The 12,972-nt window shown below is 42.2% G+C and overlaps 2 protein-coding genes across 9 annotated transcripts in view; both read left to right on the top strand.

Annotated features, from left to right (window-relative positions):
• The first annotated feature begins 6 nt into the window (after window positions 1–6).
• Window positions 7–6,649, top strand: EXO5 (exonuclease 5). Of its 3 annotated transcripts, XM_005866023.2 has the most exons (4): window positions 7–147; window positions 657–690; window positions 930–987; window positions 4,819–6,649. In XM_005866023.2, exon 4 carries the CDS (start codon window positions 4,845–4,847, stop codon window positions 5,955–5,957), a length of 1,113 nt encoding a protein of 370 aa, XP_005866085.1. In that variant the 5' UTR covers window positions 7–147; window positions 657–690; window positions 930–987; window positions 4,819–4,844; the 3' UTR covers window positions 5,958–6,649. The 3 variants fall into 3 exon arrangements, with proteins under 3 accessions (XP_005866085.1, XP_014395008.1, XP_014395009.1); XM_014539522.1 differs by having other exon boundaries at window positions 657–985; window positions 4,818–6,649; XM_014539523.1 differs by lacking the exon at window positions 657–690 and having other exon boundaries at window positions 32–147; window positions 930–985; window positions 4,818–6,649.
• Window positions 6,650–10,226: 3,577 nt separating this feature from the next.
• ZNF684 (zinc finger protein 684) overlaps window positions 10,227–12,972 on the top strand; it is a 10,890-nt gene continuing 8,144 nt past the window's right edge. Inside the window, exons 1-3 of one of the 6 annotated variants that reach the window (XM_014539517.1) lie at window positions 10,227–10,399; window positions 11,141–11,206; window positions 11,747–11,785. In XM_014539517.1, the coding sequence (XP_014395003.1) occupies window positions 11,204–11,206; window positions 11,747–11,785 (42 nt within the window). In that variant the 5' untranslated portion in view covers window positions 10,227–10,399; window positions 11,141–11,203. Of the gene's footprint in view, window positions 10,400–10,706; window positions 11,207–11,746; window positions 11,786–12,972 lie in introns of those variants that run through there. The other 5 variants (XM_005866026.2, XM_014539518.1, XM_014539519.1 and 2 more) reach the window with 5 other exon arrangements.

Raw genomic sequence — 12,972 nt, forward strand, 5'->3', positions numbered from 1 at the left:
GAGCCGGGTCTCCCGACGGCTTTGTGTGAAGCCCGGAAGGGAAGCGCCGCTGCCTGACCTGTTCCTGCTGGTGGAGAGTGGAGTCGGGAGCAGTTCCGAGGCCGCCGCGGAGCCGAGAGGCGTCCGGGATTCGCAGGAGGATCCGAGGTTAGGGGGAGGCCGGCAAGTGGGGTGGCGGACGGAGGGCTGCGTTTCGAGCTCAGGGGTCTGTTCCCGCCATTGCCACGCCCCTCACCCTCCTCCCCGGGGGGCACGACTCCCTGGAAGCGGTGTGTCTCGGCTGCCCGCGCGGCCACGTTTCTGAGGGTTCTGCACCTTTCACTCCCGGGGGGCTGTCATGCCTGGCTGCTCCAGGATACTAGGAAGCGCTCAGAAGTCTTTAGGGCGTGCATGGGACTCGGGGAGACCGTGGTTTGGGGCCGGTGGAAAGGTGCCTCCTGAAGGCCAGCGTTCTCGGAGCCCGTGAGCCCGGGCTGCTGCAGACAAGCAGGATGCTAGGGTGCAGGCAGCGGCCGTTCCGCAAGCAGCACGCACCCAGAGAACGCTCTGGGTGACCTGAGGTCTCTGCCCAAGTTTCGGGCTGAGCTTGAGGCTGGAAGAGGAAGCTGACCGCCGAGCTCCTGGGGACCTTTTAAAAAAAGTCCTTTTACTTGCAGGGCGCAGGGGTTGGATCGAGTAGCTGCATCCAAGGTATGGGGAAAATGAAGTCGCGGAGGATTTCCCCTGGAGAGAGGCAAGCGTTGCCTAGGACCTGGGGTGGGCTACGGTTTGTGCAGTGTGGAGCCGCGAGGGGAAACGTCGCAATGTGAGGGAACGGTCAGGCGAGAAAGGACAAAAAGCCCCCATTCTGCCACGGCAAAGCCCAGAGTTGCTCATCTGGATTCACGAATGCAGACCTGGTGTTTCAGAGCTCCTCTCTCCTCCCCCAGCTTTGTCATTTCAGCATCTGCCTTTCCCCGCGAGGAGGAAGAGCAACCAAGTCCCCTGGTGAGTAGTTTTCCTCTCTCCTGAGGTTTAATCTCGTCAGTCAGAGGGAATAGACACAGTCTCTTCCTTGGGAAGGGGAAGAAGATCCGCATTTGTTCAGTGCTAATATATATGCTGTTTTGTCACTCAGTCGTGTACAGCTGGAAGGAATACTCTAATTTTAAAGGTGTATCAGTAGCCACGGGAAAACTTGCCCAAGAGTGAGTACTTCCTAAAGCAAGTAGCATACTACTAAATACGACTGACCTAGTCAGGATCAGATTCAGAATCCAGATCTGTAGGCTCCCCAGACTCTTGATACAATGCTGGTGTTTCCCAAACATCTCATTCACTGGCCACCTAATGATTTTGCTATACCTATGTACTCTCTGTATCGTTATTCTCGTATTTTAATTTTTTACACTTATTTCAAAATCAAACTTGTCCTAAGAAATACTACCTATGACATACATTTGATGGATGCTTTAATAGCTTTACATGTATTCTAAGATACTTCTAAAAATATTGATCAACATACCATGTAAAATCATCTCATGTCAAAAAGATACAAATTGCATTTTGGGACACCGTGCACTGCATCATAACCTTGCTGAGATATTTTCTGCGTGGGAAAGTCTAAGCAACCCATCTGAGCCTAAATTATCCATCCCCCGTACATTGTTTTCTTCTTTTAGATGAATAATTCCACACACAATGAACCTCTCTCCCCTCTTTGTGTCTTTTCCACAAAACATTTCACTTACCTGTTCAGGGATACTCTGTTCTCAATGTTGCATGAAAAACAAGTAGAAAGTCCATACCTTAAACAGTACTGTCCAATAGAGCATTCTGTCATCAGGGGAAATGTTCTAAATCTGTGCCTTATAATGTGGTACCCACTAGCCATATGTAGCTACTGAGCACTTAAAATGTGCCTAATGCAACTCAGAAAATGAGTTTTAAATTTTATTTAATTCTATTTAAGTTTAGTCACTTGTGGCTGGTGGGTACATATTGAACAACCCAGGTCTAGATATTTGAAATAAAATACTTTCAAGGTCAGTTGATTTGGATTTTGTGCCCTGTCCCTGATGGTTGGGGAAAACCTCAAAGTATACCTGTTCATTGTCATTTAACTTTAGTTTCTTGGTGGAGGGAAAAGATACTCTCCAACCTTCAGGGACTTCATGCTCCAAATAACATTACTTATTTTGAAATTGTCATCATTTAAGGCACATTTGCAGTTTCAGACACGTGCAAATATGCAGCTTCTGTGTTTTAATTCTATTTAAGTATACCATTTTCAAGGCATCAGTTCTTAAGCTTTAAACCTGGGAGTTGGTGCATTCAGCTTATTCATTGCTTATTAGAATAGCAAGGAGGAAATGGCCCATAGTTATCTCAATTGACTTAAATTCTGTGTCAAATTACTTATTTTTTCTGGCACCCTGAGTCATATACTAGTGGACTGGTCATGCCTTGTTTTGTTTTCTCTCTATGCAAGGTTAGATATGTGAGGTTATGAGGAAGGCTTAAACAGAGTATCTTCACAAGATAATTTGCCTAGTTTTTTAAGATTAAAAATACTTGCGAGACAGAACAATCAAATGAGATGTGTGGTCTTTGTTTCCTGGTTTAAGGAAAAGCTATTCAAGACATTTTAGGGCAGTTGGAGAAATTAGAATTTTGAAGTAGAAAAGACAAACTCAAGTCTTTTCCAAGACATTTTAGGGAAGTTGGAGAAATTTGAATGAGGACCAGAATGTTAGGGTATTACCGATTATGTAATAGTGTAGTTAATGAGGGAGAATATACATATTTATATTTGAAGTGTTATGATGTCTATAATGTACTTTAAAATAGTTCAGCCAAAAAAAAGTGCACAGAAAAGAAACAAATGCAACAACATGTCAACAGTTGTTTATCTAATTGGCTTGTATTAGTATATGGCCATTCATTGTTCTGTTCTGTTTCTCTGTATGTGAAATTTTTCATAGTAAAATTTTTTAAAGTACCTGTCTTACAGTAGAATATTCAGATATTGCATGTGAAACACTTGTCTCAGTGTCTAGCACACAATAACTACACAATAAATATCACTATTTATATAATTGATTATATTATTAATATTAATAGTGCTTATTGACAGATATTTTCCATCATAAGTTAATGTCTTGTGGAGGGAGAAAATAAAAATGTTAGGAGTATAAATTACAGTCAGTAAGGGTAAAATTAAACCCACAAAGAGCTTTCTGTCTGCCATTTCCTTAACATTTCAAGTATAAAAAAAGCAACTGGTTTCCACATGTCTCTGTGAATATCCTCTCTCATTACTTTATGCTATTACTTTGTGTATGAGTAGATCTATTTGTATCGATAGTTAGTCTTTAAATTTTAATCCTGCAAACTACATTTAAAAACAGTCATTGTAGAGCTGATTTTTCTCAAGAAATAGTTTGTAATTGAGATTTCTTTTCATAGTCAAGGATTTTGTATCAGTGGAATTATAGAAGTGATCCCTGGTAAACTTTCAAACATCATTCCAACATTTACAAAGATCTGTATTCACTTAAAATAATGAAATAATGTCCCAAGTCAGTAGAATTTTTTTTTAAAGAATAGTTTATAGCCAGGCCAGTGTGGTTTAGTGGTTGAGGGTTGACCTATGAACCAGGTCCAGGAGGTTGGGGCACATGCTTGGATCATGGGTTCGATCCCCAGTAGGGGGTGTGCAGAAGGCAGCTGATCAATGATTCTCTCTCATCATTGATGTTTCTTTCTCTCTCTCCCTTCCTCTCTGAAATCAATAAAAATAGATTAAAAAAAAAAAGAATAGTGTATTGATTTTTAGAGAGAGACGAAGGAAGAGGGGGAGAGAGAGAGAAATATCAGTGTGAGAACTAACATTGATTGGCTGCCTCCCACATGCCCACTACTGGGGATCAAGCCTGAAATTCGGGCATGTGCCCTGACCTGGAATCAACAACTGGCAACCTGGTGCAGGGGAAGACATCCAACCAACTGAGCCACACCAGCTAGGGCTCAAGTCAGTAGAATTTTGAAGTAGAAAAGACAAACTCAAGTCTTTTTTAAAAAAATTTAATTTAAATTCTTTATTGTTGAGAGCATTACATATGTTTCCTTTTTCCCCCATTGACCCCTCCCTACCCACTCAAACTCAGATCTCTGAAATATAAAAATAGATTAAAAAAAAAAAGAATAGTGTATTGATTTTTAGAGAGAGACGAAGGAAGAGGGGGAGAGAGAGAGAAATATCAGTGTGAGAACTAACATTGATTGGCTGCCTCCCACATGCCCACTACTGGGGATCAAGCCTGAAATTCGGGCATGTGCCCTGACCTGGAATCAACTGGCAACCTCCTGGTGCAGGGGAAGACATCCAACCAACTGAGCCACACCAGCTAGGGCTCAAGTCAGTAGAATTTTGAAGTAGAAAAGACAAACTCAAGTCTTTTTTAAAAAAATTTAATTTAAATTCTTTATTGTTGAGAGCATTACATATGTTTCCTTTTTCCCCCATTGACCCCTCCCTACCCACTCAAACTCAGATCTTTTAAATGAAGAAATTGAGGCCAAGGAAAGTAATTTGCTTAAAGTCACACATAATGTGTTAGTGGCAGATTCAAGAATAAAACCATTTTGCACCTAAAAAATTTTTTAAGTGTTCATATATGGATGATACCAGGAGCCATATTGTAAATTGTACCTGTACTACAACTCTGTAGCATTACTAATTGGTTGTAAACAAATAGGCTTCTTTAAGGAATGTAAATAAATAGTCTAATTCTGTTTATTTATTTGGATAATACATTTCTTTAACATGATGTGCAGGGCCTAGACCAATCCAGAGCTGTGCCATGGCAGAGACTGAGGAAGAGGAGAAGGTGTCAGCAGAGGCCTCAGGGTTCTCGGATTTGAGTGACTCGGAGTTTCTGGATCTGGAGGATACCCAAGAGTTGAGTGATCCACTTAGCAAGCCTGGCCCTTCTTCTGAACCCCCGGGGATGGATGACAAGCTCATAAGCTTACCAAAGTGGAAAAAAGGGTTGGATGTCTTATCACCCATGGAGCGATTCCACCTTAAATATTTGTATGTGACTGACCTGTCTGCTCAGAACTGGTGTGAACAGCAAATGGTATATGGGAAGGAACTTCCTGGTTTCTTGGCACCTGAGAAGGCAGCTATTTTGGACACTGGTGCCAGTATCCACCTCGCTAGAGAACTAGAACTTCATGATCTTGTGACTATCTCCATCACCAGCAAAGAAGATGCGTGGGCAGTTAAGTTTCTGAATATGTTATCAATGATTCCTACCCTGCAGTCAGGAGGGCGCATCAGAGAGTTTCCAGTGTTTGGAGAAGTGGAGGGTGTGCTGCTTGTTGGAGTGATTGATGAGTTGCACTATACACCCAAGGGGGAACTGGAACTGGTTGAACTCAAGACGCGCAGACGCCCTGTGCTCCCTCTGGAGGCTCAGAAAAAAAAAGACTGTTTTCAAGTCAGCCTATACAAGTATATCTTTGATGCCATGGTACAAGGGAAGGTGACCACTGCTAGCCTAACCCACCACACAAAATTGCATCCAGAAAAGCCACTGGGACCTGCAGTGCTGAGGCATGCCCAACAGGGAGGCTTCTCTGTGACGTCCTTGGGTGACCTCATGGAGCTGGTCATCTTGTCTCTAACATTGTCTGACCTTCCAGTCATTGATATTCTGAAGATTGAGTATATCCACCAAGAGACTGCCACTGTGCTGGGTTCAGAGATTGTGGCCTTTGAAGAGAAGGAGCTGAGAAGCAAAGTGCAGCACTATATGGCTTACTGGGTAGGCCACCGAGAGCCTCAAGGGGTTGATGTGGAGGAGGCTTGGAAATGCCGGACATGCAACTATGCAGGTATCTGTGAGTGGAGGAAGGGCGGTGGGGTGCACAGCTCCTCGCTAGAGCCCCAAGCCAAAAAAGCCAGATGAACAGAAGGTGTGCCTTAAGGAACTTTCACCCTTCCTGTACTCAAAAAGTAAAACAGGGCCAGTCTTTGGCTTTCATATTTTCTCGACCTCTAACCACTCAAATCTAGGACCAATGCTTGGGTGAGTGGGAGATCTGGGATTATACTGTGCCTGGAGCTTCACCATAGATTGCCAAGAAGACAGATGCTCATCATGGCTGGAACAGCAGTATCCTTCAGCAATCATTGCCTTCCTAAGAAGATTCTTCAGTTTCTGTTAAGTCTCTTCCCTATTTTTTCTCAATCAAGGCTTTCTGCATTTTATGTAATAAAATAAAATGAAACACTGTCCAGATTGGTTAACTGATGGGTTGTTGTTTTTTTTTTCATAATCTCAATCCTTCATAGGTAACCACTATAAATGGTTGTGTATATGCTAACCTTGACCTTCTGGTTCATAGGTTGACGTTCAACCACTGAGCCATCGGCTGGGCACTTTGTGGTTTCTTACAAAATAGTTGAAGCATTTGTAATTGGAATCACCTCAGGATCACTAATGATGTTTTCTACAAATACTTCCCTGGTTTGCAGCCTTGACATGTCTAATTTTATCTCTCCCTTTTGAATTCTGCCTAAGGTGTCTGAACCCCAAATTATGGACCTCTTGGGTGCTTGTTCAATGAATGGCTAAATAAAAAGAGATGTGACAACAAAGCTATTTCTTGATTTTTTAAAAACATGCTTCCTGGGCCAAAGAATGGATTGAGTACCTTAAGTAGGATTAGGTTCAACCGTTCAGAATAGAAATTTCCAAAACAATAGTGGTTAAACAAAATAGAATTTTTTTTCTCTCTTATGAAAAAGATAGTCTAGTTCTGATGTGGCACCCCATGGTGTTCGGAGCCCAAATTCCTTCTCTCTTATTTCTCTAACATCAGCAGGTATCTTTCTACTTCATAGTCCAAAATGGCTGCCCAAGCTCCAGTCACCCATTACACATTCATTATAGAGCTGAAATAGGAAAAGGGCATCATTTTAAGGACACTTCCTAAATTTGTACCACTGCTTCCACTTCCATCCCATTGGCCAAAACTTGGTTACCTGGTGATAGCTAGCTGCATATGTAAATTTTGTTCTGGGAAAGCATATATACAGATAAAAACTGAAAATTCTATGAACTATAAAAAAGGGAGAATGGATATTGAGTGACAACTTGACATCTCTGCCCCACTGAGATTTTCAGGAACAGAGCTTGCAATTTTTGCCTTGCTAAGGACCCTAAACCCTAGTGGGAAAGAGGAAAGATGAACATGACTAGTCCTTAATTGGTCCCCACAACCACATCCCGGCACCAAAATGTGTTAGAACATTTAGTTTAAGGCTCATAATTTTAAAAATCTGATGTCATCTGCTAGATGGAGTCTGGACAACTCTTTCCCTGTCTTGCATAATCTGGGGCAAAAGCATTGGATTAAAAGGGTTAAGTTTCAGAATTTGATACTTGCAAATCCATTGGAGGCCTATAGGAGGCAGGTCCTTAAGAACATGAAATTCTTGGAGGCATCTGGACAACTCTCCCTGTCTTGCATAGTCTGGGGCAAAAGCATCAGATTGAAAGGGTCAAGTTTCAGAATTTGATACTCACAAATCCATTGGAGGCCTGCAGGAGGCAGGTCCTTAAGAACATGAAATTCTTGGAGGCTTAACCTAATGATTCTGGGCATCCTGTGGCACCAAGAAGAGAGCAGGTTTGAGAGGACCCAGCCAACAGATTCAGTTCCAGCCCTCCTGCTTTATGTAGTTTAGCAGAGAGTACAGACAAGTAATCAGGCAGTGACAGAGCCATGTGATAAGAGCTAGCATAGAGTGGTAGGGTGGTGCAAGATGCTACAGGTTCACAAAAGGAAGTCTACACTGGACTTGTGAGAAACATTGACTTACTAGATTATCGGTTTATTACAAAGGAATATTTGCCCTTTGTGACTGTCTTACTAGTATTTCACTCAGCGTAATGTCTTCAAGTTTATCCATGTTATAGCATGTGTCAGATCAATATTCAAAAATAAATTGTATTTGTACAGTTGCAATAAAAAATCAAATGGAAATTTAAAATACAGTTTATAATATAAAAAAGATGGAATACTTCAGGATATTTTTGACCAAAAAATATGCAAGTATTTTACATCAAAAACTAGAAAACATTGCTGAGAGAAATTAAAGCAGACTTAAATAAATGAGACATACCAGGCTCATGGTTCTCTCCAAATTGATCTATAGATTGAAGATGCTGAGCCAGACAAGTTCCATAATGCACTTATGAGGATAAAACTATAGACAGTTTCACATTTATTCAGTATTCACAAATAATTATTTAGCACCCATTAAGTGCCAGGCTTTGGAGACAATGTCATGAACAAAACTAAAATTACACTCACACCATTTCCAATGAGTTTGTGATTTTTTTTCTCCACCACCAACCAATTCTCTGACACCAACTGAATATCCTACAATTCAGCTCAATTCTGACACTATCTACCTGGTAATAGTGTCAGATTATACAGGTAAAGTGCTCAGTCCTACAATTTCCCCCCCCCCCCCCTCCATTTCAGATACTAATTGCAAGTCTAGGTTGTCACCTGTGCTTCTGACCTATAGGTTATAGATTGGAGGATCCAATGATCCCCTCCTCATGTTCAACTAATTCGATAGAGTGGCTCACAGAACTCAGAGAAACATTGTTCTTACTAGATTATCAGTTTATTACAAAGAAATATAATATAGGAACAGCCAGATAGAAGAGATGCATAAGGGCAAGGTGTAGGGGAAAGGATACAGAGCTTTCATGCCTTCCCTCTGTGGGTTCATCACAGCTCCCCAACCTCCAATACCTTCCTATCTTCACTTTCAGCTTTCTATTTCACTGAGAAAATAGAAGCACTCATAAGAGGAAATCCTATTTCTCTCACCACCAAATCTGTCTGCCCATCTGCATCTGTATCCATGAACTCTGCCTCCCCTTTTATTTCAATGGATGAATTGTACACACTCTTATAATCGATCCTTATGATTGTATACTGGAATCCATCCCTTCTCTCCTCAAAGACTTTCCTCCTGCAACTGTCCTTTCTCTACTGTGTTGTCAGTTTTCCCCTCTCTACTGTATCATTTTATATTAGAAAACAAACATACTGTAATTTCTTCCATCTAAAAAAAAGAAAAATCTGGCCCTGGCCTGGTAACTCAGTTGGTTAGAGGTCCTCTTGACGTCAAGGCTGCAGTTGGATCCTTGGCCAGGGCACATACAGGAATCAATCAATGAATTCATAAATAAGTGGAACAAGTCCACATTTTTTATGTCTCTCTCAAAGCAATTTTTAAAAATTCTGGACCCATTAGCCACATGCAAAGACAGCTTTACTTTTCTGTTCATCTTTAAAAAGCAAAACTTTTAAAAGTATTGTCTCTACTTGCTTTCTCCACTTCCTCTCTCATCCTTTTATCCCACTCTTATCAAACTTCCACCACTATGTCAAAACGGCCTGTTTCAACAACTTTCATGTTGCTAAATTCAATGATCAGTTCTTAGTTCTCATCCTAGTTGACCTATCAGTAACATTGAACACAGCGGATCACTCCCTTCTTCTTGGAATGTTTTCTTCCCTTGATTTTTCAGATCCTAACTCTCCTACTTTTCCATCTATCTCACGGATTATTCATTCTCAGTCTTCTTTGTTGGGTCCTCTTCATTTCTCTGACCTAAGCTACTGCATTGCTAGAAGAAACCAAATTTGAGTCAGGGTAAATTATTCTCTTAGCATACTGCTGATTTGGATTTTCCAGTATTTAAAAATTCTGATGTCTATATTTTTAAATAAAAATGATATGTACACCTGCTTTTTTTGTGGAGAGCATGGAGTTAGCATAACTGACCCCATTTTGAGATGTGGACTCTACCCATGTCCAGGCAAACAGCCAAAGCCTGGGCATTTAACCAAGGGAGGTAACCAATAGGTGACAAGAACTTAGAGGACCAAGCGACCACCTAGGGTCCCCGCCTGATCAGGCACCCTGATACTACCCGGGGGTCAGGACATCGGGTTATACTCGCAGCCAGAGTGATCCCCACACTTTAAAAAATGAGCATGGCTCTCAAGGCGGCCCCAGAGATACCAACCCTGGAATTTACCCCAAGTGAGGTGGAAATAGCTGAGGTTTTCCGGAAACTAGCTCCACGTGCCTTATGGGAAATGTAGTCTCGGATGGGTGGCCTACACCGCGGGGGAGCCTGGGAACTCTAGGTGGGCTGTTACTTCCGCGTACACCCGGCGGGGAGGTAGCCAGCCTTCGGTAATCTTCGCATCCGCGTAGCGTGAGTGACAGTGGGTGTTGCTCCCGAGTCTCTGCGAGGTCTCTGTAAACTGATGTAGGACTTGGAGCGAGCCCGAGTAGGAGCGGAGCGGAGCGGTGAGAGGCACGACCGCGGGGGTCTCAGGGAGGGCGGGGACAAAGGCAGGCGCTGGGTTATTGGCTTCCCCAACCGAAGATAAACTCAGCCATCCGCACACGCGGTCACTTGGTGTTTGTGTGCCTTCCCGTTCTGAGTAGTTCAGAGAGAGCAAGCGCAGGGCTCCGACCGCCCCTCAGTCGGTTCCTAGATCCCGGCTGGGGCTGGGGCAGGGGCAGGGGCAAACTTAGTTTGCATTCCTGCCTTGGTTGGTAAAGGTCACTGTGTAGGAAGGAGTCTGCATCAAACCACCTTTCTTGGTTACAGGAGCACCTTTGGCCCTATCAGAGCCTGCAGTAGGAAATGTTAAACCGTGTCAGGGGATCTGGGAAGAAAGCGTTTCTGGAGAAACTGTGTATTCTCACACAACCATCACCTGAAGTAACTTATCTTTATTTTACGGCATGAATTAACTAAAGCTGAGAGAGGTGAAGTGACTTGGCTGGACTCCTACAGCTTAGTAAGTGGAAGAGCTGAGATTTAAATCCAGATGAGCCTTCTCCAAATGTCATTCTTTTTTAGAAGATAGCACCCTGCAAAAAAACAAAGAGTTGGATTTATTCTTCTTTTGAAATATTTGAGCAGTGAATATTGAGTAAGTTTCGATTTGTTGGCGTTTTTTAAGGGGCACTAGGTGAATCTACAGATCTTCTAGTGAAGATTATGTAAATAAAGCTGTGACTCCCTCTTGCACATTTTAGTCTTTCTAGGGCCCCAGATGTACTGGTTAGAATTGGAAAAAGCCCAGACTGCATTCATAGGAGATGGTGAGTTTCCAGAGGGGGTGGAGGTGAGGAGAGAGAGAGAAACAGAAACAGTTTGGAGTCTAAACTGCTTTTAAAAAAAAAAGTTCCTAGGTCTTTGGATTTAGCCTTCTCAATAAATCCAACCTAATTTGAGATCTCTTACACCAACTTCAGAGTAGACACCAGAGAATCACAAGAAAGAATGACTTCCAGAGACACTGAGCATCAGAGACCAGGTTTTTAGTTAGTCTTTTAACTCGTTTATTATTATTTTCTTAGGATACATTTCAGGGGGGGAAACATGCCACTAGTTCAAAGGTTAAACAACCTGCTCTTAGTTCAGTAGGAATGTATAACATCCATATATCCATAACAGAATCACAAGTAGACATCGGTGCTGATAAAATAGGGGCTTTTCTGACTTGCTAGAAACATTCTCCCAGTAGGTGGCATTCTCGGAGGCTGCAGAGTGGGTGCTTCCATGCTGATAGAGCAGGGTTCTACATTGCAGTCCTGGTTTTCCATGTTCTTCTATTTACTTCCTAATTTTTACTTTCATAGATCTCTGTGCAAGAGTTGCAGAAGATGATTAACTTCCAGGTAAGAAATTCCTTTATTCAGTCATTTAAATCTCTCAAAAGTCCATATAAAAAGGAAATGTATAGTCAGGGAAAATGTAGATTAGGTCCAAAAGGAAATTTAGAAAATAGGTAAGTTGATATTCAGGTCACAGGGTTTGCACATAGTTGGAATACATTTGAGTTGCATTTGTGTGCTCAATATTTCTGGCCATCATAGAAAGTGGATAACCAACCAGTTAAAGTATTGGCTTTGTCTGTGAGGATAAAGCAAAATAGTTCCCCAGGTAAATAAAGGTTTTCCTGGCACAGTTCTTTGAAGAAAGTATCTTCTAATGGGCTTTCATAGAGATAATACTAAAAACATTCATAGCAAGAACCCAATGAAAAATATAACATCAGATTTCCTATGCCATTCTTAGAATGTTCCCTAGAGTAAACAGAGAACACAGTGCCAAGCAGCTCTATATAAACCCTTATAATGTTTATCCAGAAAAATAAGTAAAAGGTACCCTTGTACCTTTTTCAGGGTTTCCAGCTATTCTTGATCATTTTCTCTTTCTTGTGCATTTTAAAATCAGATTGTCAAAGTCCCTAAAGGAGTGTGTATTAAGTATTTTTGTTGTGATTGCATTACACTTTTAGATTACTTTGGAGAGAATGACTTTTCAATAACGAGTCCTTCATTTAAATTTTCTTGTAGGTTCTTCATTACAGTTTTATAGTTTTATTATTGTATTTCTTGTACATTTTTTGTAATGTTTATTCTTTTTTAAAAATATATATATTTTTATTTACTTCAGAGAGGAAGAGAGAGAGAGAGAGATGTAGAAATAACAATGATGAGAGAGAATCATTGATCCGATGCCTCCTGCACACCCCACACTGGGGATCGAGCCCTCAACCTGGGCATGTTCCCTGATTGAGAATCAAACTGTGACCTCCTGGTTCATAGGTTGATGCTCAACCACTGAGCTATGCTGCCAGGCTGTAATGTTTATTTTTACACTAGAGGCCCGGTGCACAAATTCGTGCACGGGTGGGGTCCGGCTGGCCTGCCCTGATTGGGGTGGGCCAACTGGAGGCTGAGCTGGCTGGGGGGAGGGGCTGCAGGAGGTTAGCCGGCCGGCCCCGCCCCCGATCGGTAGGGGGTGATTGGGGGCCGGGCTGGCTGGGGGGAGAGGCTGCAGGAGGGTGGCCAGCCGCAGT

This window comes from Myotis brandtii, unplaced genomic scaffold, assembly GCF_000412655.1.
Source record: "Myotis brandtii unplaced genomic scaffold, ASM41265v1 scaffold220, whole genome shotgun sequence".
Classification (NCBI taxonomy): Eukaryota; Metazoa; Chordata; class Mammalia; order Chiroptera; family Vespertilionidae; genus Myotis; species Myotis brandtii.

Excerpts from the sequence above, each read along its gene's own strand:
- EXO5 (XM_014539522.1), top strand. The coding sequence starts at position 4,845 with ATGGCAGAGACTGAGGAAGAGGAGAAGGTGTCAGCAGAGGCCTCAGGG.